Below are 26,181 nucleotides of genomic sequence, written 5' to 3' on the forward strand. Positions count from 1 at the left end.
TTGTGTGTGTGTGTGTGGGGGGGGAGTGTTTACGCGCGCGTGTGTGCGGAAGGGCGAGAGGGAGAGGGGGGCGAGAGAGGAGAGAGAGACAGATCGAGAAAGAGAAAGAAAGGAAGGGAGAAACAGACAGATGAACAGAGAGAGAAAGAGAGACAGAGACACGGAGAGAGAGAGAGAGAGAGAGCGCGCGCGCACGCGCACGCGGTTTTTTGACTCACATGCGAAGCAAAAGTGAGTCTATGTACTCACCCGAGTCGTCCGTCCGTCCGTCCGTCCGTCCGGAAAACTTTAACGTTGGATATTTCTTGGACACTATTAAGTCTATCAACACCTGATGTGGCCTGATGGTGTATGGTTACAAGATCTCAAAAAACATGTGCGGCAACTTGACCTCACTTCAAGTTCAAGGTCACAGGGGCCGTAATTGTTGTCTTAAAAACGACCATTTTTCACATTTTCGCATTTTTTTCTGAAGTTATCGAGAATGGCAACCTTAGCTATGTATGCTATACAGGGCAATGTAAGCCCTATCTTTGGACACCAGTTTGGTTGACCTTGCTTCAAGGTCAAGGTCGCAAGGGTCCTTTAAAGTTGGATTGTATACATATTTTGAAGTGACCTTGACTGAACTATGGAAGATAACTGTTTCAAACTTAAAAATTATGTGGGGCACATGTTATGCTTTCATCATGAGACACATTTGGTCACATATGATCAAGGTCAAGGTCACTTTGACCCTTATGAAATGTGACCAAAATAAGGTAGTGAACCACTAAAAGTGACCATATCTCATGGTAGAAAGAGCCAATAAGCACCATTGTACTTCCTATGTCTTGAATTAACAGCTTTGTGTTGCATGACCTTGGATGACCTTGACCTTGGGTCAAGGTCACATGTATTTTGGTAGGAAAAATGTGTAAAGCAGTTTTTAGTGTATGATGTCATTGCTAGGTTTAGTTATTTGACCTTGACCCTGAAGGTCAAGGTCATGTAAAGGTCAAGGTCAAGCATGTGAGTCGTATGGGCTTTGCCCTTCTTGTTTCTCCTAAACATTCCCCTTTAATCAACCTTTATTGACTGACATGAAGACCACAACACTTTTCCACGGACTCAACAAGAAATCCAACTGTCAAATCTGACCACCAAAAAAAAAAAAAGGAAAGGCCCTGCTTCTCCACGTGGGGTACGAAACTCAACCACACACACACAGATATCCTGAGGCCCAATGCATAGCGTCACCCCTAAAATGTACTCATGGACTGAGCTGTAAGCGATTGGACTCGTCTACTTTGGTCAGTGCGGGTAGGGAGGGCTGTTCCAAGTACAAAGCGACTGTTCGCATGATCGCCCCTAATATGCATGCATGGACTCGGCCGTCAGCGAAGAGATGGGTCCATTTACTTGAAAGTGGGTAGAGAGGGTAGAATTGAGTTCGCTGCGAACAGTTCGCCGCGAACATAGCGTTGCTTACAACATGAACACTTTTTGTCTCTTCGTGAACAGATCGTCCGCTCTATGCAACGCACCCCCGGTGTCACGATTTCATCTTTCGCCTGTGTACATATTTTCCCCTCGACATATACTAACTCAAGACTGAAATGTTGTTTCCTGGTTAAATTAAGAAGTGAAATTATTTAAGGACAAAAAGCATGTCAGTTTCTTGCATGTGAAGAAAATTGGTTGTAAAATGCACGCTCCTGTGGTAAAATGTAATAGATTTCACCCCCAAAATCGAATTCTTCGAAAACGTTTACTGAGTGGTTACGTCCCTTGAGTAGGAAGGAAAACATTTTAGGATGAATCAAATTTCTAAGTTAAATAAAATAAAATGTATCGATTGGAGATTGGATTTCCCTTCTTTGAGTCATGTGACGTCAGAGGCCGACAAAACTTTATAATTTGGCTTTTCAGGTTGACCGAAACTTCAAAGGAACTAAAAAAAACAAAAATGTCATGTGTTTGATTGCATGTGTGTGTGCTGTTCAATGTCAAAACAACAACAAAGTGAGTACATGACGTGTGTTTTGTAGTTCCTTTGAAGTTTCGGTCAACCTGAAACGCCCAAATATGAAGCTTATGTGTTTGATTGCATACATGTGGATTGCATGCATGTGTGTGTGTGCTCGTTCAATCGTCAAAACAACAACAAAGTCATAAGTACCTGAAAGGAATTCGATCGATACATAAATGTTATTTGCGTGTTTGACCAAAATATGACATTTTACACAGATCTCGACAGTCATTGTTCACCTCGACCGCTAGCGCGGTCTCGGAGAACAATGACTGTCTCGATCTGTGTAAAATGTCATATTTTGGTCAAACACGCAAATAACGTATATTGGTTGGACAAATTTGGCCCCATGAATGTAAGGTACACAAGGTCGCTCATCAGTACTATCGAAGGGTGTTTTTTTTGTTCAGTGTAGAGTTTATACTAGATCAACGAGGCCAAGAAGCGAAATATCAACACGGCGAAAGATGAAAACGTCACACCGGCCGGGGTTCGAACCCACGACCTCCCGATCACGGGGCGGACGCCTTACCACTAGGCCAACCGTGTCGGTTCAGGTGAACAGTAGGCTCTGAACTGGTCTTGCACTATATAGGCCGAGTTGTTTTTTTAAATATTGAACTGCGAGCGAAAGCGAGCTGTTCACTATTTGAAAAAGCAACGAGTTCAGCAAGCCATGTAGTATTCTGTTTATCCTACATACTGTACTTACGTGTATTTTACTGAAAATGTCTTGCAGACGAGGCCGCTAAATTGAAGACGCTTGTTTTGGAACCTCGATCTCTTCTAAAGCCTCGTGCAATCTATTACGTCAAAGCAAATAAACGTCACTCTGAATTACGTATTAGTTCTAAAGATTCATCGAGGGTAATTCGCGAGCGCAATTTTTGACTCACATGCGAAGCAAAAGTGAGTCTATGTACTCACCCGAGTCGTCCGTCCGGACGTCCGGACGTCCGTCCGTCCGTCCGTCCGGAAAACTTTAACGTTGGATATTTCTTGGACACTATTCAGTCTATCAGTATCAAATTTGGCAAGATGGTGTATGATGACAAGGCCCCAAAAAACATACATAGCATCTTGACCTTGCTTCAAGGTCAAGGTCGCAGGGGCCATAAATGTTGTCTAAAAAACAGCTATTTTTCACATTTTTCCCATTTTCTCTGAAGTTTTTGAGATTGAATACCTCACCTATATATGATATATAGGGCAAAGTAAACCCCATCTTTTGATACCAGTTTGGTTTACCTTGCTTCAAGGTCAAGGTCACAGGAGCTCTTCAAAGTTGGATTGTATACATATTTTGAAGTGACCTTGACCCTGAACTATGGAAGATAACTGTTTCAAACTTAAAAATTATGTGGGGCACATGTTATGCTTTCATCATGAGACACATTTGGTCACATATGATCAAGGTCAAGGTCACTTTGACCCTTATGAAATGTGACCAAAATAAGGTAGTGAACCACTAAAAGTGACCATATCTCAGGGTAGAAAGAGCCAATAAGCACCATTGTACTTCCTATGTCTTGAATTAGCAGCTTTGTGTTCCATGCTAGGTTTAGTTATTTGACCTTGACCCTGAAGGTCAAGGTCATGTAAAGGTCAAGGTCAAGCATGTGAGTCGTATGGGCTTTGCCCTTCTTGTTGTTTCTATAATGACGTTTGTCTCGGTGACTTTGGCATCATAAGCAGTGGAAAAACAGGTACCTGCCAGACTTGCTTGACATGACCTCATTTACATGATATACACACGTGTGATTTGAACGATTATTATCTCACGGGTGTCTCTCTCACGTATGTAGGATAAAAGGGGAGGTTCATTATCTGAGAAAGGAAACAATGAATCAAGAAACTAATACCCAGGTGCACATCTGCAGCTCCTAGGGCAGTGTGCATGCACACTATCTTGTTCCTGCCTTTAGCCATCTCCAAGGTATGGCGACCACAGACAGACAGACACACTTACTGTACATCCATTTTTTACATTTAGTCAAGTTTTGACTAAATGTTTTAACATAGATGGGGAATCGAGACGAGGGTCGTGGTGTATGTGTGTGTGTGTGTCTGTCTGTCTGTGCGTGTGTGTGTGTAGAGCGATTCAGAGTAAACTACTTGACCGATCTTTATGAAGTGTGACATGAGAGTTCCTGGGTATGATATCCCCAGACATTTTTTTCATTTCTTCAATAAATGTCTGATGACGTCATATCCGGCTTTTTGTAAAAATTGAGGCGGCATTGTCACACCCTTATTTTTTAATCAAATTGATTGAAATTTTAGCCAAGCAATCTTCGACGAAGGCTGGACTTCGGTATTGCATTTCAGCTTGGTGGCTTAAAAATTAATTAATGACTTTGGTCCCCCCCCCCCCCCCCCCCCCCCCAGCGGGTTAGGGGGAAGAATTTACCCGATGCTCCCCAGCATGTCGTAAGAGGCGACTAACGGATTCTGTTTCTCTTTTTACCCTTGTTAAGTGTTTCTTGTATAGAATATAGTCAATTTTTGTAAAGATTTTAGTCAAGCAGTATGTAAGAAATGTTAAGTCCTTTGTACTGGAAACTTGCATTCTCCCAGTAAGGTAATACATCGTACTACGTTGCAAGCCCCTGGAGCAAATTTTTGATTAGTGCTTTTGTGAACAAGAAACAATTGACAAGTGGCTCTATCCCATCTCCCCCCTTTCCCCGTCGCGATATAACCTTCGTGGTTGAAAACGACGTTAAACACCAAATAAAGAAAAGAAAGAATGACTTTGGTCATTAAAAATCTGAAAATTGTAATTAAAATTATTTTTTTATAAAACGATCCAAAACTACGTTTATCTTATTCTTCATCATTTTCTGATTCCAAAAACATATACATATGTTATATTCGGATTAAAAGCAAGCTCTGAAAATTAAAAATTATGATTAAAATTAAATGTCCAAAATCGATTTAAAAACAATTTCATCTTATTCCTTGTCCGTTCCTGATTCCAAACACATATAGATCTATATCTATATATATATACGACTAGTGTCTGTCTGTATGTCTGTCTGTCTGTCTGTTCGCAATGCACGGCCAAAGTTCTCGGTGGATCTTTTTCAAATTTGGACACCGTATTCAGCTACACCCCGGACACAACCTCATCGATGAGATATTTCAACACGTGCTCTCAGCGCGCAGCGCTGAACCGATTTTGGTTCCACCTGAGCTACCCGGGCCCCCATACCGACACACCAAAGCCGCTAGACCACATCACAACGCTAAAGTTCTCGGTGGATCTTTTTTAAATTTGGACACCGTATTCAGCTACACCCCGGACACAATATCATCGATGAGATATTTCAACACGTGCTCTCAGCGCGCAGCGCTGAACCGATTTTGGTTTTTCTGTTCATTTCACCATTCCCAGTAACTCGTCCTTATCTTCTCCAGTGTTTTGCGTTTATCTCCCTTCCTTCGTGTGGTTTCAATCCATATTCCCGTTTCTACGTTACTATTTTTAGAATGTCACTGCGCTGTCCAGAACGCTTCCCTTGCACCCGTAAGTTGTTCTTACTGTCAAAGTGAAAAGGTCGAATCAATTTATAGCCACGCGAAAAATACACTGTCACCTATCTCTATATATTTATAGATATAGATATACATATATATATACGGCTTCTGTGTGTGTGTGTGTGTTTGTGTGTGTGTGTGGGCAACACCTGTGGATTGTAGAGTTCTGTTTGTGATGGGGTCTAGCGGCTTTTGTCTGTCTGTATGTTCTGGCATTTGAGAAGCCACAACAGATAATATAGGGCTAAGAAATAAGCTCTAAAATTCTCAATCCCGTTTGACAGGACTTCGCCTTCAAGGGTGATTGTGGTGAACCGCCACGCTGTCTGGCTCTGTCTCGCGATTTACCCCGGCGAAGCCGGGTATTCCTCTAGTATATATATACGACTTGTGTCTGTGTGTGTGTGTGTGTTCGCGATGCACGGCCAAAGTTCTCGATGGATCTGCTTCAAATTTGGTGGGCATATTCAGGTAGACCCCGGACACAACCTGGTCGATGAGAATTTTCAACACGTGCTCTCAGCGCGCAGCCCTGAACCGATTTTGGTTTTTCTGTTCATCTTCCCAGATCCATTCCCAGTAACTCTTCCTTATCTTCTCCAGTGTTTTGCGTTTATCTCCCTTCCTTCGTGTGGCGTCAATCCATATTCCCGTTACTACGTTACTATTTTTAGAATGTCACTGCACTGTCCAGAACGCTTTCCTCGCACCCGTAAGTTGTCCTCACTGTAAAAGTGCAAAGGTCGAATCTATTTATAGCCACGCGAAAAATACACTGTCATCTATCTCTATATATTTATAGATATACATATATATATATATATATACTAGATGAATACCCGCTTCGCCGGGAAGAAGTCGAGCCGAATACCCGGCTGAGCCGGGGACCCGGCTTTGCCGGGTGTACGCCGGCTTTGCCGGCGCACCGCACGAAGGAAGGGAGATAAACGCGCAAAACACTGGAGAAGAGAAATAGTATAACGGGAATATGGATTGAGCGTTGTCGACAGTGACCTTCTAAAAATAGAAACGGGAATATGGATTGACGCCACACGAAGGAAGGGAGATAAACGCTGAAAACACTGGAGAAGATAAGGAAGAGTTACTGGGAATGGATCCAGAGAAAAACAAAAATCGGTTCAGCGCTGCGCGCTGAGAGCACGTGTTGAAATATCTCATCGAGCAGGTTGTGTCCGGGGTGTTCCTGAATATGGCCACCAAATTTGAAACAGATCCATCGAGAACCTTGGGCGTGCATCGCGAACACACAGACACACACACACACACAGACACAAGTCGTATATATATATATAGATATACTAGAGGAATACCCGGCGGTGAATCGCGAGACAGAGACAGACAGCGTGGCCAAATGTAACCGAGTGCCGAAACACCACAATCATATTTGAAGCCGAAGTCCACTCAAACGGGATTGAGAATAACTGTTATGGCTTCTGGAAGGAAGGCCTGATTATTAAGTCACACGCCAATGCCGCCAGACCACATCACATCATGGAAGCAGATCCATCGAGAACTTTGGCCGTGCATCGCGCACAGACAGACACACACACAGACACACAGACACTAGTCGTATATATATATAGATAGATACGACTTCTGTGTGTGTTTGTGTGTGTGTGTGGGGGGGGGGGGGGGGCAACACCTGTGGATTGTAGAGTTCTGTTTGTGATGTGGTATGGCGGCTTTTGTGTGTCTGTATGTTCGGGCCTTCCTTTGAGAAGTCATAACAGTTATTATTGGGCTTAGAAATAAGCTCTAAAATTCTCAATCCCGTTTGAGTGGACTTCGCCTTCAAAGGTGATTGTGGTGTTTCGGCACTCGGTTACATTTGGCGTCGTCGACAGGGATGGGACTCGACATGAAATGTTCAGGCCACTGAATCATTTTTGTGCTGTTCCCATTCCACCAACCTGGGAGGGACCTAAGCTTGGCGGGTCCATGGTTCGGAACTTTGGGGACAAAGTTCATTCAAAGGGGGTCGAGTGTGACAGGGAGACTACCGTCGCCCTTCACAGCAGACTCTGCAGAGTTGTTCGCCTTAGAAGTTGTGAGCTATTTATAGCTAGCTCGTCAGGCAACACCTGTGGATTGTAGAGTTCTGTTTGTGATGGGGTCTGGCGGCTTTTGTCTCTCTGTATGTTCTTGCCTTCCTTTAAGTGGGCACAAACTGGTGGATGAAAATGTTCACACGTGCTCTAAGACGGCGAACCGCCACGCTGTCTGTCTCTGTCTCGCGATTCACCCGGCGAAGCCGGGTATTCCTCTAGTATGATATGTTTGGATTAAAAACACGTTCAGAAAGTTAAAAAGAATAGAGATATAGAAAAGCGTGCTATCCTCCTCAGCGCAACCGCTACCGCGCTTTTCTGGATTGTTAATTTCACTGCTTTTGCCACGAGCGGTGGACAGACGATGCTACGAGTGTACGGTCTTGCGGAAAAAATGCAATGCGTTCAGTTTCATTCTGTGAGTTCGACTGAGCTTGACTAAATGTTGTATTTTCGCCTTTCGCGACTTGTATATATACATGTACTAGCAGTCAGGCCCGGCTTCGCCCGGATGTTAGCAAAGCCCTCAAAGAGAAACTCCAAATCAAACGTTTGGGCGAAATGAGAATGACACGGTATACTTGTTTGATAAGAGTTACCTCCCTTCCATGGGTGACAAACACTGATCTGAAAATAATGGATAGCGCACAGCCAATGAAATAGCGTAACCAGAGTGCCGCCATCTTGCTGCACCGTACCACACTGACAAATAGGTCAAAGGGAAATAATCATAGTTTCGAGAGTTGACAGCAGTCTTCTTTCGCTGTATCAAACAGTGTCCCAAGATGGCGGATCCGGTGGCGTCAATGTTTTGATAGCCAATAAGAAGGGACGCGACCACAGACAGACACACACACACACACTTACATCTATTTTTATATAATTATAGTATTAGCAGTCAGGCCCGGCTTCGCCCGGGTGTTTCTGATCTCCCCTCTCTCAGAAACATCTAGAATCTTATTCCAATGTGCAGGGGCGGACGAGGGGGGGGGGGGGGGGGTTTCTGGGGTTTCCGGAAACCCGGCCCCTCCCCCCCCCCCCCCCCCCCCCAGCCAAAAAAGAAAAATATTTTTGTGTTTTTTTTGGTATTAATCAGTGACAAAATCTGCTGCCTGAAACTGGTAATGATCATCCTCAGAATGCACCAGATTGCACCATTTTGCATCCTTTTTTTCTAAATTTTCTGGGGGGGCATGCCCCCGGACCCCCCTAGCAAACTAAGCGCTTCGCGCCTTCACACCCATATCTTCACAATATACTTTTGGAAACACCCCCCCCCCCCCCCCCCCCCCCCCATAAAATAAACTGATCCGCCCCTGATGTGGATAAGAAAAATGACAGTGTGAGCTCATACATTTGGATTTATAGGCAAGGCAAGTTTCTATGTATCGATTGGACATTGGATTTCCCTTCTTTGAGCCATGTGACGTCAGAGGCCTACAAAGCTTCATATTTGGGCGTTTCAGGTTAACCGAAACTTCAAAGGAACTACTTTCTTCATATTTGGGACACGCGGATTAACCCACAGAACAAAACACACGTTTGCAAAACTGTACAAATGAAGCGATTTGCAGATCTATCTCGGGAATAAATTGAAAACAAAAGACGACTTTTAACTCCGATCGAATACCAACACACTTCAGCTGAACAAAAGGTGAACATGGGAGACACCGGCCTCCATCAGCATAATGCAGTCAACTCACAACTCCAAGTTTTGCCGCGGCCAAATTCAAACCCCTCGCGAAGTTCACTCAGCTCTGTCGCACACACAGCCACCGGCCGAGTCGATATGCGCGGGGCAAGTAGTTTCGACATGTCCTTTGAAGATATGAATTTCTTCCTCAGTGCAGAAAATGAACCTGACATGCCACCATCCACGACAATGCCGCAAGTTCTGCCTACTTTCCACAACTGTAGGCCTACCATAAACAACTTGAACATCACACTAACAAAATAAGACAAAACGTGTTGATTGTCTCTGCTGTTAACCCCACAAGCTTACTCAATGAACTCGTCCAGTCTTGATCGCGAGACAGGGTGACGACAAGTGTGTACAACAATTACTGACACTGACGGTGCAAAGAGATGTAGCAACTTAATTGATGTTTTATTTGATGTTCATGAATTTTCCGTTCCTTTGATTATGTTCTGAACAAAATGTTGCGATAATCAAATATTCTAATGTTAATTGAAGGAGTTGAATAAACTTTTGAAGTTGCACTATTTTTGTGGCGCATTGAAGTGTTTGGTGTAAACAGGTGTTCTTGGTGTGTGTGTTTGATTGCATGTGTGTGTGCTCGTTCAATCGTCAAAGCAACAACAAAGCCAGTACCTGAAAGGAATTCGATCGATACATAAATGTTATTTGCGTTTTTGACCAAAATATGACATTTTACACAGATCTCGACAGTCATTGTTCTCCGAGACCGCGATATTTTGGTCAAAAACGCAAATAACGTATATTGTCGTTCAACGTGTTCTTCGTGATTTTTGGACCCCTTCTCACACCCACTTTAGTTGCGGTCTGATCAAAGCACGCATACGTCATGAGTGAGCGCGTCATACTTTATTGAACAGGGGAGAGAAGTCTGTAAATTCACGTGATCTCTCACTGAGGCGATTAGATCGTTTCGTAAACAGTGTCTGGAAATTTCAAGAGATTATTATGTACGATGATTGGGAAGGGGTGGGGGGGGGGGGGGGGGATGATAGGCATGCAGCCCTTGAGAATGACCCGGTATGCTGGTTATTGGTGACAAAGCATGACTTACCTCCCTTGCACTATATAGCCTGTATTCAGTAATGGGGAGGGTCATTATCCGAGGAAGGAAACAATGTCTTGAGAAACTAAAACCCAGGTGCACATCTGTGGGTCCAGGGCAGTGTGCATGAACAATATCTTGTGCTTATCTTTTGCCATCTCTGAGGTATGGCGACAACAGACACACACACACTTATATCTTGTTTTATATAGTAGATAGATATAGTAGATAGATAGGCAATGCAAGTTTTTATTTCGTTTAACGTGTTCTTCGTGATTTTTGGACCCCTTCTCACACCCACTCTAGTTCCGGTCTGATCAAAGCACGCATTCCTCATGAGTGAGCGCGTCATACTTTATTGAACAGGGAAGAGAAGTCTGTAAATTCACGTAATCTCTCTGAGGCGATCGTTTCGTATACAAGTGTCTGGAAAATTCGAGAGACAGACTGTATTATTTGCGATGTTTGGTAAAGGGGGGGGGGGGGGGGGGGGAAGGGTGGGTGGGCAGCCCTTGAGAATGACACGGTATACTGGTTTGATAAGAGTTACCTCCCTTCCATGGGTGACAAATCATGACTTACCTCCCTTGCACCATATAGCCTATATTCAGTAATGGGGAGGGTCATTATCCGAGAAAGGAAACAATGTCTAGAGAAACTAAAACCCAGGTGCACATCTGTGGGTCCAGGGCAGTGTGCATGCAAAATATCTTGTGCTTATCTTTTTGCCATCTCTGAGGTATGGCGACCACAGACAGGCACACGCACGCACACACACACACACACACTTACATCCAATATCCAAAATATCTTGTGCTTATCTTTTGACATCTCTGAGGTATGGCGACCACACACACACACACACACACACTCACACACACTTACATCCATTTGTATATATAGTATAGATAATAGACATGGGATATTCTCAGGGTTAGATAACTAAACGGACTGAGAAAGGTCACATTGGGATCAAGTTTGTGTCAATTAGTGGAAAGTGAACTTTCTCATGAACATTATTTTATGAAGCTAGAGCAGCAATGGGGGGGGGGGGGGGGGGGTGTTGTGTTTATATACAGCTGAATTCTCCTATTAAGGCCTAAATATTTGATACTAGATGATTACCCGCTTCGCCGGGTACCAGCTTCGCCGGGAAGAAGTAGAGCCGAATACCAGGCTGCGCCTGGGACCCGGCAAGCCGGGTGTACGCCGGCTTCGCCGGCGCACGAAGGAAGGGAGATCTAAAAATAGTAACGTGCAGTGACCTTCTTAAAATAGTAACGGGAATATGGATTGACGCCACACGAAGGAAGGGAGATCTAAAAATAGTAACGTGCAGTGACCTTCTAAAAATAGTAACGTAGTAACGGGAATATGGATTGACGCCACACGAAGGAAGGGAGATAAACGCGCAAAACAAAACACTGGAGAAGATAAGGAAGAGTTACTGGGAATGGATATAGTGGATCTACAGAAAAACCAAAATCGGTTCAGCGCTGCGCGCTGAGAGCACGTGTTGAAATATCTCATCGATGAGGTTGTGTCCGGGGTGTAGCTGAATACGGTCTCCAAATTTGAAAAAGATCGACCGAGAACTTTGGCCGTGCATCGCGGACAGACACACAGACACTAGTCGTATATATATATATAGATAAATTGATAATATATCTCACAGATGCCTACACATTCCTTTTGTGTTGCCAGCCAAACGAAACTTTATGCAGTTTGTCAGTTCGCATCTCTCGTCAAAATATAATTAACATTTCCTTTTATCACGTTCTGTGCCTGAAAACTGTGTGCAGACTATGCTAAAATAGACCCACATAGCATAATTTTATTTTAAATTTTTCTTACGTAATCAAACACAATGTTTTGACACAAAGTACCCCCAGACTAAGACTTAATCGACTTCCAAGTAGGCTTTTGACGTAAGTAGTTCACGTGCGGGACCTGACGTGCCTGGTAGCCACGCTTTCTTGCCTGGAGACAGACCAACATTAATTTGTACAAAATGTGCTTTTTTTTTTTTACTCCTTGCATAAAAGTCAATGAAATTTAGTGTGGGTATTTGTTTTCTCAAACGGACATCTGCCGGAGGCATGACTGAAAGCCCTAGGGGCTCCGTGCACCTTGACGTGACAGGTTGCGTAACTTTAAAGGGGGGGCGAGTCTTCTATTGGGGTCTTAAAGGTCTTAAACACTCGGTTATAAATGAAAACACAAATCATGGCGTGTCATAATATGCTGTTAAGAGCCGTCGCGACAGCATGCATGATGCTGTGGCCAGGGCATCTGACTGTAATGAGACATGACGAAGGCGAGTCGTTTAACCATTTGCTTTTCTTGTCTTAATGGGTTTAAGTGCGCGTGAATATTATAAACATTATAAATTTACAAGAAAGTGTGCAATTAATGATAGTGTGTGTGTGTGTGTGTGTGTGTGTGTGTGTGTGTGTGTGTGTGTGTGTGTGTGTGTTCGGAAGGTGAATGGAAAGCGGACATATTCCAGTGCATTCTTTTGACTCAATGGTTAATCACGTTTCAGCGTTCTTGTTTTCTTTTGTGGTTACTGACCTTATCCTTGTTGAAACAATCACAGTGCAGAAAGGGATTTATCATTTATCCTACATATGTGGGAGAGACCATCCATGTGATAAGTTGTAAGTTACACCTCCATTCATCCATGGTTTTGCGTGGTATCTCGTCTCGACAGGGTCAATGAATAAAATAATGACTTTAGTCGAGGCTTCAGTGAATATGATGACGTCACTTGAGGATGTGCCTGGGGTGACGCAATCATAGTCATTCACCCTATCTAGACGATATACCACGCGATTCAAAGGATGAATCGTAGGTGTAACGTATATATCCCATGACCCATGAAAGGCATTATTTTCGCGTTGATGGTTTTCACAACGTACAGATAATTTATAACGACACAATCGCCATCATAAGACTGGTACTAAACTTTGTTTGTTATCTGCTACGGATCTGGCTCTGGGGCTTAACACAAGCCTGCTTGCATTTATTGTGCCTTCATTGACTGGCAAATGAAGCACAATCTGCTGTCATCTTGTCGCTGTTCCTTGTTTCTCCTTTTCTCTTATTTGTCAACATTGTAACGGCATCCAAGAAGAAGACAGACACGGGTTTAGCTGCCACTTTCCAGTGGCTTGCTCAATAGGTCTATGCTAAATTGAGATGGCAGAGTTGTGAACAGAGAAAGACAGAGACAGCGGGGAAAAAAACCATGTAAGGCTCATGTAGACGTTAAACGTCATAAAGAAGGTACAGACATTGGAAAGAGACTGTGACGTCATTCGTTATTTTACCGTCACTTTCGTAAAATCAGCAGATCTCTAGTGCAAATGTGGCTGGACTTGGCAAAGCATTACTTATTATTACTATAGTTATAATGAACTAGATGATTACCCGCTTCGCCGGGAAGAAGTAGAGCCGAATACCAGGCTGCGCCTGGGAAGTACGCCGGTATCGCCGGCGCACGAAGGAAAGGAGATAAACGCGCAAAACACTGGAGACCTTCTAAAAATAGTAACGTGCAGTGACCTTCTAAAAATAGTAACGTAGTAACGGGAATATGGATTGACGCCACACGGAGGAAGGGAGATAATCGCGGCTGAAAACACTGGAGAAAATAAGGAAGAGTTACTGGTAGTGGATCCCGACAAAAACAAAACAAACAAAAAAACAAAAAAATCGGTTCAGCGCGCACAGCGCTGCGCGCTGAGAGCACGTGTTGAAATATCTCATCGATGAGGTTATGTCCGGGGTGTAGCTGAATACGGTGTCCAAATTTGAAAAAGATCCACCGAGAACTTTGGCCGTGCATCGCGAACAGACAGACACTAGTCGTATATATATATAGATGTTTGAAAATTCATTGCATGGGTCAGAGCAAAAGACTTGATTTTGAGACGTTGTACAGCAGACTCGCAGCTCGGACAGACAAATCTTAGTGACAGTTGGACTTTGACTAAGAGTTTTGTTTCCTTTAGCAAAACGTCAGGGTTGATGTTGAGTACCCAAAGAAAGAGGCACCTGCATGTGTACATTCGACAAGGTGCACATGCAGTTAGTTCTTTTTTTGTTGTGCAGTTGAAAACATATCAAATACTATGTATTGAGATTTCTCATGAAACACTGGACTTTGCAGGTCGAAAGCAGGAGATCATTAAGCTGACAGAGCAGCTGCTACAGGCTATCACCAGTGGAAACTATGAAGACTACACGTAAGTTGACACTGGATTTTGTTAGACTGACCATGCTTCTTTCCAGACTGACATTTACTTGTTTATAGGCTTCACTCTGTCTGTCTGTCTATCTGTCTGTCTGTCTGTCTGTCTGTTTGTTTGTCTGTCAGTCTGTTTTTTTGTGTAGTCCCTCTGTGTGTGGTGTTTTTGGTGATAGGAGGTTGGTTGTGAATACACGTAACTCCCATTCCCAATGACCTGACACATTTTCTATTCTACCTGTCATAAAAAAAAGATTAAAAAAACTGGGCAGATTGTTTTGATGAGGCTGTTTATTTCAAAACAAGTTATATGAATAGAACGGCCATGATATTCCTACCATATAAATCAATTATATAGATTTTACATGAGCGAGTGTCTATACATGGGAACAGACAACACAGGGACATCCCCAAAAATAAAAATCACAAAAGCATAAGCTTGTAATGTTACAAAAACACGGTACATTTCAGTAACTCCTAAATGCATTGCCTTCAAACTTTCAAAGCTTTGTGCTAACATATGTTGTAAAATATCATACACACAAAATCGTACTAAATTGTGCCAAAAAATTATTGCAACAGATTTCGCACCCAAATTAAAGCCTTAACTCCCGTGTCATTTCATCCAAATTTTGCATGCCAGTTAAGGCCGTTCACTTGGCTATTTGGATCACTTTCGGATTAAAGATTTCTTTTACAGGGATCACGTGACCGCCGCTCAAATAAGGGTACCCTCAAAATCGACCAGACAAAAACGGAAGGACCCAATTAATAATCGGAAAAAAATCATAATAGGCAAAACTTTGCAGCGTTTACATACGTGAAGAAAGCCAAATCAATAATCTACCCAGAACAGGTTTAGCTACCTTGCGTATCACGTGTGCTATTCTATTCCTACTGATGCTGGTGTCGATCGCATGAGCGGTCAAAAACAGGACTTTTTTCATCAGTTTTTCGGGGATTTGTGACAAAAAGCGCTGTATTTCGACAATGACATGGTGGATAGCTTTTAAACTTTCAGAGTATTTTACCAACATACTAGACGTACTTCAAATACAATTTAAGGTTGTTACGCGTATTTTTTCAGATGTTATGCAAAGTTTCGAAAAAAGGTTTTAATCTCGTCAAAGGATTGCTCTTCACTTGTGTCCAAAAAAACCATGACTTCCCATGTCTTTAAGACAAATGATTGATACAAACACTGCGAGAGTTGTATATGCGTATAAGCACTGACGCAAATTTGCTAGGCCGGTAAACACGCTTGATATTTTAGGGATGATTCTGGTGCCACAGCGATTCCCAGCCAAGCGTGACCGCAGCATGTTTTGAGAAGCACGCAGCGATAACAGCTGTGGGTACGAAACAGCGTGAACGTTCTATTTTTTCTCATGTGTTTGCATGGCTAGAAAATTTACGCCAGTGGTTACACGCAAATGAAACTTCGACAGTTTCTGTATACATCATTTATCTGTCGACATGCAAAGTCATGAATATTTGGACGCAAGTTTAAACACTTTTTCGAAACACTGCGTAACATCTGACCAAATTAATGTAACGTTCCCACATTTTGCTCGAAGTACGTTAGGTATGTTGGTAAATTACCCTGAACGTTTCAAAGCAATCCATCAAGTCATTGTCAAAATACAGCGCTTTATGTCACAATACCCCTAACAAACTGACGAAAAAAAGTCCTGTATTTGACCGCTCTTGCGATCGACACCTGCATCAGTAGGAATAGCATAGCACACGCAATACGTAAGCTAGCTAAACAAAACAACCTGTTCTGGGTAGATAATTGATTTGACTTTCTTCTCGTATATAAACGTTGCAAAGTTTTGCCTATTGTGATTTGTTGTCGAATTTTAATTGGGCCCTTCCGTTTTTGTCTGGTCGATTTTGAGGGTACCCTTATTTGAGCATCGATTACGTGATCCCTGCAAAAGAAATCTTTAATCAGAAAGCTGATCCACATTGTCAAGTGAACGGCCTTAACTGGCATGTAAAGTTTGGATGACATGACACGGGAATTAATGCTTTAATTTGGGTGCGAAATCTGTTGCAATCATTTTTGGCACAGTTTATATTAGTTACTAGATGAATACCCGCTTCGCCGGGTAAAGAAGTCGAGCCGAATATATATATAAAGCCGGCGTACCGCATGAAGGAAGGGAGATAAACGCGCAAAACACTGGAGAAGAGTGACCTTCTAAAAATAGTATAACGGGAATATGGATTGAGCGTTGTCGACAGTGACCTTCTAAAAATAGAAACGGGAATATGGATTGACGCCACACGAAGGAAGGGAGATAAATGCTGAAAACACTGGAGAAGATAAGGAAGAGTTACTGGGAATGGATCCAGAGAAAAACCAAAATCGGTTCAGCGCTTCGCGCTGAGAGCACGTGTTGAAATATCTCATCGACCAGGTTGACTGTCCGGGGTGTATTTGAATATGGCCACCAAATTTGAAACAGATCCATCGAGAACTTTGGCCGTGCATCGCGGACACACACACACAGTATATAATATATATATATATATATATATAAACATCAGAAATTGTGAAAGAAACAATTGAAAGTCAGCAGAGACTTTCTTCCGAGATTTGTTAAAATCTCTTAGCAGAGAAAGGGAGAGAAAAAAGTATCCCTTCACAGACAGCCTATTGGGAGCATCAGACCCTCCTCAAGGGGGACCGAGATTTACAGAGCAAAGTCCCTTTGTGGGGGACGTATCGCAAGGTAATCTAGTCCAGAGGAGGACCATTCTATTTGTACCTAGACCAGACACGTGTTTCGACACCATTCTATTTGTACCTAGACCAGACACGTGTTTCGACACCATTGTGTCTCATCAGTGGTCAGGTGGTACTGATGGCGAGAGTTGTCAACCCATGGTATCCAACTAAGAAGCAAACCACTCTCTGAATGGTAGCTTCTGTTGGCATGGGAGACTACCCTCATCTGACAACCCCAAGGGGATATCTGTGAAGGGAAACACTTTGATTTAAGGCCAAAGTGTGGAATTGATATTTATTAAGAAAGAATTTAGAAATTTAGACAAGTTTTAACCAAGAAATTAGGTTAAAACAAGGGAAATTTGAAAAAGCCTAAAGGGAGGTAACTCTGTACCAGCCTGCAGATCCAGAAATGGATACGCGAACAAGTTAGATCTAATTTTGAAAAGGTTAAACAGGAAAAGCGGTCAACTTTTCACTGCTGTTCAACACAGAAATACAATTAATTGTTGTTATATATATATTAAATAATTGTTGTTATATATAGATACTGTTTCATATTCAACACCAGCCCACTGGTTTAAATGTGAAGAAGCCATGTTCAGTCATGCGTGTCAGCAGTTAGCTTTCAGTGGCGTTGGTAGAGTCCACATCTTAAAGATTACTCTCAGGTTAAAATCATCAGAATGTACATAACATTTTAATAGAACAAGCAGCTATTATTGTTCTTAACCTATAAAAAGAATAAAGATTTTAATCTCATTTTGTCATGTCGCACAACAGCATAACTAATGAATCAAATGACTCAATATTAGGTCTGTATTTTACGACATGTGTAATAGCACAAAGAGAGTTTGAAGGCAATGCGTTTAGGAGTTACTGAAATATACCGTTTTTGCAACATTACCCGCTAAAACGACCTCAAACCCCGCCTTTTATGGCTTCTGAGTAGAATGACACCTATACTGTTCCGCATGCCTAATACCCCTGTCACATTACGGCTGCGTTCCTGCAGCGTTGTAAAATTCTCAGAGCGCCGTGGGATCGCAGGAAAATTCTGCGATTGACTGTGCTCTATCGGCGCGCTCACGGCGTGCTAGGAGTTGTCACTGCGCGTCCACGGCGTGTCGATTAAGCGGAAGTGCATGTTATACGACAAGGGAGTGTACTCTGCGTTTATGGGGTTGGCTAACAACGCACTGGTAACTTCCTGCAAACGCCCTGCCAACGCTGACGGACGCGGTAGAAGCGCAGTGACATCCCCAAGGACTCCGTGAGGTCTCCGTGCAAACGCCCTGCAAACGCTGACGGACGCGGTAGAAGCGCAGTGACATCCCCAAGGACTCCGTGCAAACGCCCTGCAAACGCTGATGGACACGGTAAAAGCGCAGTGACATCTCCGTGAGGTCTCCGTGCAAGCGCCGCCGACTACCACTGCGTCCGTACTGCGCGCCCACAGAGCTCTTGTGGCGCGATAGGAGACCTTACTGCGCTGTCACGGCAACCCTACAGCGTTCCTACCATGCGTATATCAGAACGCCGAGCGACGGCGCGTACTTTGTGCATGCTCAAAGTGCTCGCCGTTGCATGGCGTTCTTGGCGACTCGACTGCATTAAATGGAGATGCCACCGTGTTGCTCTGGCGCTGTAGGAGACCCTACTGCGCGCACCTCGGCGTTCTTCATTTTTCTTGGACGCCGCGGGAACGCCGTGAGGACGCAGCCCTAGTGTGACAGGGGTATTAGCGTCATTGTTAGACAATATGGGTAAACAAAACTGACTGCTTTGGATACAAATTTAATTGTTCTTCCCACTGACTTGCAAAACTTGTTCAGTTTTAGCTGTTCTGATTTTTTACTCCACTGAGTAATCAGGAGAGTCTTTTAGGAATAAGCAGTCCATTGTTTGCTCCAAGTCGAGCCTAGTGGATGGTGTGGCGATTCTTGAGATGATTTGTCTGTATCAATGGGTAGTTTTTATATAAAACATTTACTGGTGGCTTTTGCAGAAATTTGGTGGACCCTCACTTGACCAGTTTTGAGCCTGAAGCACTGGGCAACCTCATCGTAGGAATGGACTTCCACAAATTCTATTTTGACCATGGTCAGTGTAACTTTTGTATTTGTAATCATTTGAATAGAATGCTCACTTTGCATGTTTGCCTGTTTTTGACTCACTTGTGTAATCCTGAGTCTTAGGCAGTGGACAAAAAATTTAACGTAAGGTTATCTTGGATGTTTTTGAAGCTAAAGCTTTGAAACTTTGCATACTTCTAGGATTTGATGATCTCCCGACTTGATCGCTCAGTTTGGTTGACCCTCGTCACATTTTGGGGTCACTGCGGGGTCGTGTTCGATTCATAGAATCTTAACGTTGACATTATCTCAGGTGTTTTTGAAGCTAGCTGCTGGTGCTTTAACACTTTGCACACTTCAAGAGATTGATGATCTGCCGATATAACCCTAGTTTGGTTGACCCTCGTCAAATGTTTTGGTCAAATCGGGGTCACGTTCATAAAACCTTTAAGTTTAGGTTTTCTCAGATATTTTGGGAGCAAAAGCCCCCAAATTTCACACAATTGTAGGTGTTGATAATCAGCAGAAAAGACCAAAATGTAGCTTCTTTTTGTCAAATTTCAGAGTCACAGCATAAAAATGTTTGCTGGAGAAGATTTTCACCCCTGAAAATATCCACTGAGCTATCAAGAAAATAAGTCTTGAGCTCATCAAACTATGATGCCACAATTTTCTTAGGTCATCACTCACAATGTCTTGACATAAATACCCCCAAAACAGAAAGAATTCTCCCTCTCGCCGAGACTAATAGACTTCCATTTAGGCTTTTGACATAATTGATGTGAGCCTGGTCCAGGGCGACTCATTCCTGCCTAGAGGCGGTCAAAAAGTAATTCTTAAAACATTTGCAGTTTTTGACTCCTTGCATGAAAGTCAATGAAACTGGGTAATCTTTCAAACAGATATAGCTGCTCGAGGCATGACTGAAAGCCCTAGGATCCCCGTGCACCTGGAGTTGATGGGACCAGTAACCGTAAAGCCTGTCCTTAATTGGACGAAGTCGACTACGCGTAGTTCACTTCGCGAAGCTACCGGAACTAGACTTCGTCGCAGTCCAAGGGAAGGCACTATGGCGGAAAAGAGAGTTATCTTTTCATGTCTTGGCATCTCAAATGCGCGTAGTCTCGACCAGCGCGTGGTGTGCTTCTTTCTGAGTACTTTACGTCACAAATTGTACTTTACGTACTTGATGATGACGTAAGTTAATTGTATGTGTTCTATTTCGTTGACTGAGCACGGCCGGGACCAGTTGGCGTGAGCGCTGGGATTTCGAGTTTCATTCGACATGTCAATGCATCGCAGTATGAAATAATACAGGTAGGAGGTTAGTTCTTGTACTTTGGGTCAACCAAAGTCGATAAATGCATTCTTCACTATGGTATTGAGTCTGATTTCGTCGTCCATCTTGAATCGAAAAGCACTCTTCTTACAAAAAAACCAACTTCGTTGCGAGCTACGGCGAAGCTTCGCATGTCAAAACTTCAGAAGCGATGTTTGGGTCAAAGTACCACGCCGTAGCTGCGGGTTTTTGGTATAAAGACTTCGCGAAGCTTCGTGTAGTCGACTACGGGCTCAATTAAGGACGGGCTTAAAGGTCACAACATGAACATGTTTGCTGGAGAAGACTGGTGACCAATCACTACTAAAACAATATCCACTGAGCTAACAATGAAATAAGTCTGCACTTTATTGTCTGGGGTAATTTAGTCTTGGCTAGACTAGTGGTGATGCCATCATGCTATGACGTCATTGTATCAGAAATTAAATAGGGCCTTTTACACCTGGGCTATTCTAGGCGACCTTGACCTTGGCCCGCTGTGCCTCGGGCAAAGTCAGCCACTTTTGCGCGTTGTTTGAATGGTGGAGCTGTACGATGGTGCACAAACATTGCTGTTATGGCGTGTGTGGAAGTGATTTAAGACACCGTGAGAGATCACACATGGTCGGTGTTGGATGGGTACCGTTTTCCAAACCCTCTAGAGATTTAGAAAAGCGCCGAAAATGGATTAAACTATGTGGAAGAACGATCGAGAGGTTCAACATCGAAAAAGTCAACAAAGACACCTACATTTGCACAAAACACTTCGTCGGGGGGCACTTGAAAATGACATGCTGTTTTTCTTCATAAGTATAAATGGAACAAAAAAGATTGTACCATGCTTTGACTTTATGTGCTGAGAGAGGAAGAAATGGTTTTAATGTAGCTTTTTCATATCCCCATAAACCAAAGTGTGATACTGCAGCTAGTTAGCAAAACAATTTCATTGAAAAACTAGACAGCAAGTGACACATAGTCTACAAACCAATGAACACGAAGGCATTTAAGAAACAGGATCATTCTTTTAATCTTGTCTAAAATTTTGAACATGAATCTCACTGCAAAAACACAATCTAACAGAAGTGGCAGAAAAACAAAACTACTTCAGCATACAAATGGCCCAAAGAATATGGTCTGAAATCAGACAAAAAGCATGACAGCTCGGTGCTTGCAGTTGCATACAACAAGAACACAAAAATGAAAAAAAATGGTCAAACTGAACTATGTGTCGTTCAAAGGAAAAATGGTTTGCCTCAAGGAAAAAGACTTGAGAGACATCACATAACTGTACAAGCTCACAAGAACTATTGGTTGTAATCATGAGTACGACTAGACTGAAATGATAAATAATGTGCATCACCGTCAGTACTATTCAAGCACTAAAAAGTGCCTCTCACTAGCTTGTCACCAAATAAACAAAGTAGGTTGTAACAAAATTGCAGATTAATAAAAAAAAATAGTTCAATCAATAGTATATATATGTGACTTGTCACACCTGACATTAAACTAGTGATTTCCATCACTATCCTTTTCAGGCATTAAAAATAGTTCAAAGCACCCAGCCCCACATAGAAGTAAGAGGCTCATTCACAAGCTAGTTAAAAGCTTTTCATTCTTTTGTTTTTCTCAAAAGAAAATTCATAGTATGACAACAGTATTCACAGCAGGCAGTTTTAAATCACGCAAGGGCATTCTCCAGGTGTGTTCACGAAATACATTGTAATTTTAAACAGAGACAATTTTCAGTTCACGCGTGAAGATGATTTTACTGACCAAGTTTCTCCCCATATATTTCATAACCCTGCAGGTGAAAATTGGAATACCAGCACAGAATGATTGTCAGTGAAAATTTAATACCAACACTTCAAACTACATCACTCATCATAAAACAGAAACTGTGACTCCAGAGTGGATTTAAATGAAAATCAAAAAGTGGAAAAACTCATACTCTGATAATTGACATTGTTGTCCAAGTGTTTCAAACTACATCACTCATCATAACTTGAACAGAAGCTGTGACTTGGATTTAAATGAAAATCAAAACGCGGAAAAACTCATACTCTGATAATTGTTGTCCAAGTGTTTCAAACTACATCACTCATCATAAAACAGAAGCTGTGACTTGGATTTAAATGAAAATCAAAACGCGGAAAAACTCATACTCTGATAATTGTTGTCCAAGTGTTTCAAACTACATCACTCATCATAAAACAGAAGCTGTGACTTGGATTTAAATGAAAATCAAAACGCGGAAAAACTCATACTCTGATAATTGTTGTCCAAGTGTTTCAAATTACATCACTCATCATAAAACAGAAGCTGTGACTTGGATTTAAATGAAAATCAAAACGTGGAAAAACTCATACTCTGATAATTGTTGTCCAAGTGTTTCAAACTACATCACTCATCATAAAACAGAAGCTGTGACTTGGATTTAAATGGAAATCAAAACGCGGAAAAACTCATACTCTAATAATTGTTGTCTAAGTGTTTGTGTGGTTAAAAAAAACCAAATGTACCTGATCATGAAAGAAATCAGAGCAACCCATATGTTCATTAACCATTCACTGCCACTGGTCCATACGCATACTCTTCAGTTTCAAAAAGGAGATGGGTATTGAAGAGGCAGTGCTACTGTTAGTGATTCAAAGTGCCATACATCCCATCCTAGTGCTGTGAAATGGGGATATATTCAATATTTCATGGAAGCTAACTAATATTTGCATGTATGCATGCAAACATACTGTGACAGTACTAATACAGTAAAAGCATTATTGAGGGTGAACAGCCTGCTTTGCTTGGTTTCAGTGAGGAGTAACAATACTAACAATAACAATATGAATAATAACATGCCTATGTTGTGAAATGTAAGTACTTGCCACCTCCCCCCCCCCCCCCCCCCCCCCCCCGGACACTGGCAAAATCCCAGCAGAATGTCCCCATCTTCGCTGACGATTATGCACAGTTTATATGAGGAAGTGTGCAGGTAGGTTGTCTGCCTGTGTGTCGGTTTTACCTCCGCCATAGACCTATATTAGGTCCCTGCCTCCGCGGTGTAGACGAAAAACTTTTCCACTTCTGCACATGTATGTATGTATCTCAAGTTGAGCACATGGCCATAAAAAAGGCGATATATCTTCAAAGGATTTGTAAGTTTTCGCCTTCTTCTGGTCGAAATCGTTCTTTTTCTCAATCAGATAGTTCAGGATGTCAACAACACCGATCCTGGGTGCGTTTGATGGGTCACTTTTTTCTTCGGATGTAAAAGGATCGCGTGGTGGAAATCCGATCTGTCGAAGTTTTTCGGAAAGTTTATCTTGCACGTCCTGTCTTGTAAAATCCGGATCGATCGGTAGTTCCAACTGCTGTGCAGTTTTTACAAGTTGCAGCAGACCATCTCGTCTGTATCCAGTAACAGTATCGACAGCGAGTTTGCCCGTACCCAAGGGGAGTAACTCGAAATGACTCAGCGCGCGGTCAGCTGTAAAAGGCCTTATTACATATTCTTACCCAACTCACATAGATAGCAATAACTTCATTTTGTTGCTACGGTATTGAAGCACTCATCCGTGGTAACACGGGAGGTAACTCTTAAAAACAAAACTCTACACCATATAAGGCATGGTCCATGGTAGTTACCTCCCCTACTGGTGTCCTGCGCATGCGCCGGACATACACCGGTGACACTCATTCCTTTTCCTTCAACCCACGTTGCATGACGTGTTTGAACTTTGAGGTGCTCAGGCTTTTTCTTAAGCCATCGGCCTACCTTTCAAGGAAGGCCATCGAATCTTGGTAACATATCAACGTCCTTCTTCACTTCTTCAGGAATCGGTGAGAGCGTTCCTTTTTTGTTTAACGAGAAGATTTCTTAGCGTTTTTGAAAGTTTTGCCACTTGTCTTTTGTAACAGTGGTCCGCCATTTTTGAGTCACTTGAGAAAAAGTGACTCTATGTAATCGGTCAGTGTTAGTCTGTCCGGCCGGACGGCCGGCCGTCCGGCCGGCCGTCCGTAGACACCACCTTAACGTTGGACTTTTCTCGGAAACTATCAAAGCGATCGGGCTCATATTTTGTTTAGTCGTGACCTCCAATGACCTCTACACTTTAACGATGGTTTCGTTGACCTTTGACCTTTTTCAAGGTCACAGGTCAGCGTCAAAGGAAAAATTAGACATTTTATATCTTTGACAAAGTTCATCGGATGTGATTGAAACTTTGTAGGATTATTCTTTACATCAAAGTATTTACATCTGTAGCCTTTTACGAACGTTATCAGAAAAACAAGGGAGATAACTAGCCTTTTCTATTCGGCAACACACAACTTAACGTTGGGCTTTTCTCGGAAACTATAAAAGTGACCGGGCTCAAATTTTATGTGAACGTGACTCATTGTGTTGTGAATAGCAATTTCTTCCTGTCCATCTGATGCCTCATATAATATTCAGAACTGCGAAAGTGACTCGATCGAGCGTTTGCTCTTCTTGTTTACTTTCAAAATGGCCGACAACCTAGACATAAAGAGAAAACTAAGAGCTCTGCCAAGTAGACTTGCTCACCTGTTTCTCAATTGGGCAAAACGGTTAAAGATGGCGCTAAACCACGAACTTCTTCTTACTACTCATGGCTCTCAAAGTTCTAAAAGGTTCCTTAGCGAGAAGCCGTCTTTGGTTGGGACTCTAACCTGATATTGATAAGCAGCATTCTATTCTATTGTTGATAGATACCGCTTCTCCCTCAGTTGACATTTCAGCTTCGGTTAATAACCACAGGTGTTACAACCATAATGAAGTTAAGCGAGAGTAGCTTCTTGTCCTCTTTTTGTCATTGTTTATTCTGAGGTTCAGGACATGTTAACTGCTGATTGTAAACAAATAGCAAGTTAGGCTTCTCTGCTGCTCCCTTCCGGAGTAGGTAACGCACGGTCGCTCGCACGGGTTCGTTACGAACCTTCTGCAACCATTACGTCTTCCGACGTTGTTGCAGAGCCGACAGATGCGTTTAGGTCGTAGTCAGGTTTTCCTGTCAACGAACTTTTGTCTGCCTGTCAGACATCAGCACCTCCCAGTCCTCTCGGCGCTTTGATGTCGCGGGCGGTGTTTGCCTTGGCGAAGCACGCAAACCTGCGTCAGGTTTTGGTAACGCAAAGTCTCTCGCGCGGGTTCGTTCAGAGCCGGCTGCAACCATTACGTCTGCCGACGTGGTTGCAGAACCAACAGTGGTGTTGGACTCGTCGTCAGGTGTTCCTTTCGACAAATTTTTGTCTGATTTTCAGACATCAGCACCTCCTGGTCCTCTCGGCGCTTATGCGTCGGCAGGAGGTGTTCTTGGCGAAATACGCAAACCTGCGGCAACGGTTTCCGCTTTAGCGGAAGTGCATACCAGCCAAAAGGTTCATTCCTCACGTCAGCCTTATGC

At 42.8% G+C, this 26,181-nt stretch overlaps 1 protein-coding gene across 2 annotated transcripts in view; it reads left to right on the forward strand.

The window, feature by feature from the left end:
* LOC138955403 (calcium/calmodulin-dependent protein kinase type II delta chain-like) overlaps positions 1-26,181 on the forward strand; it is a 396,239-nt gene that overhangs the window by 347,976 nt on the left and 22,082 nt on the right. For both annotated transcript variants that reach the window (XM_070327018.1, XM_070327025.1), the window contains exons 14-15: positions 14,557-14,632; positions 19,380-19,474. In XM_070327018.1, the coding sequence (XP_070183119.1) occupies positions 14,557-14,632; positions 19,380-19,474 (171 nt within the window). The remainder of the gene's footprint in view (positions 1-14,556; positions 14,633-19,379; positions 19,475-26,181) is intronic.

The sequence above is a fragment of the Littorina saxatilis genome, linkage group LG2 (genome assembly GCF_037325665.1).
Source record: "Littorina saxatilis isolate snail1 linkage group LG2, US_GU_Lsax_2.0, whole genome shotgun sequence".
NCBI classification, from domain to species: domain Eukaryota; kingdom Metazoa; phylum Mollusca; class Gastropoda; order Littorinimorpha; family Littorinidae; genus Littorina; species Littorina saxatilis.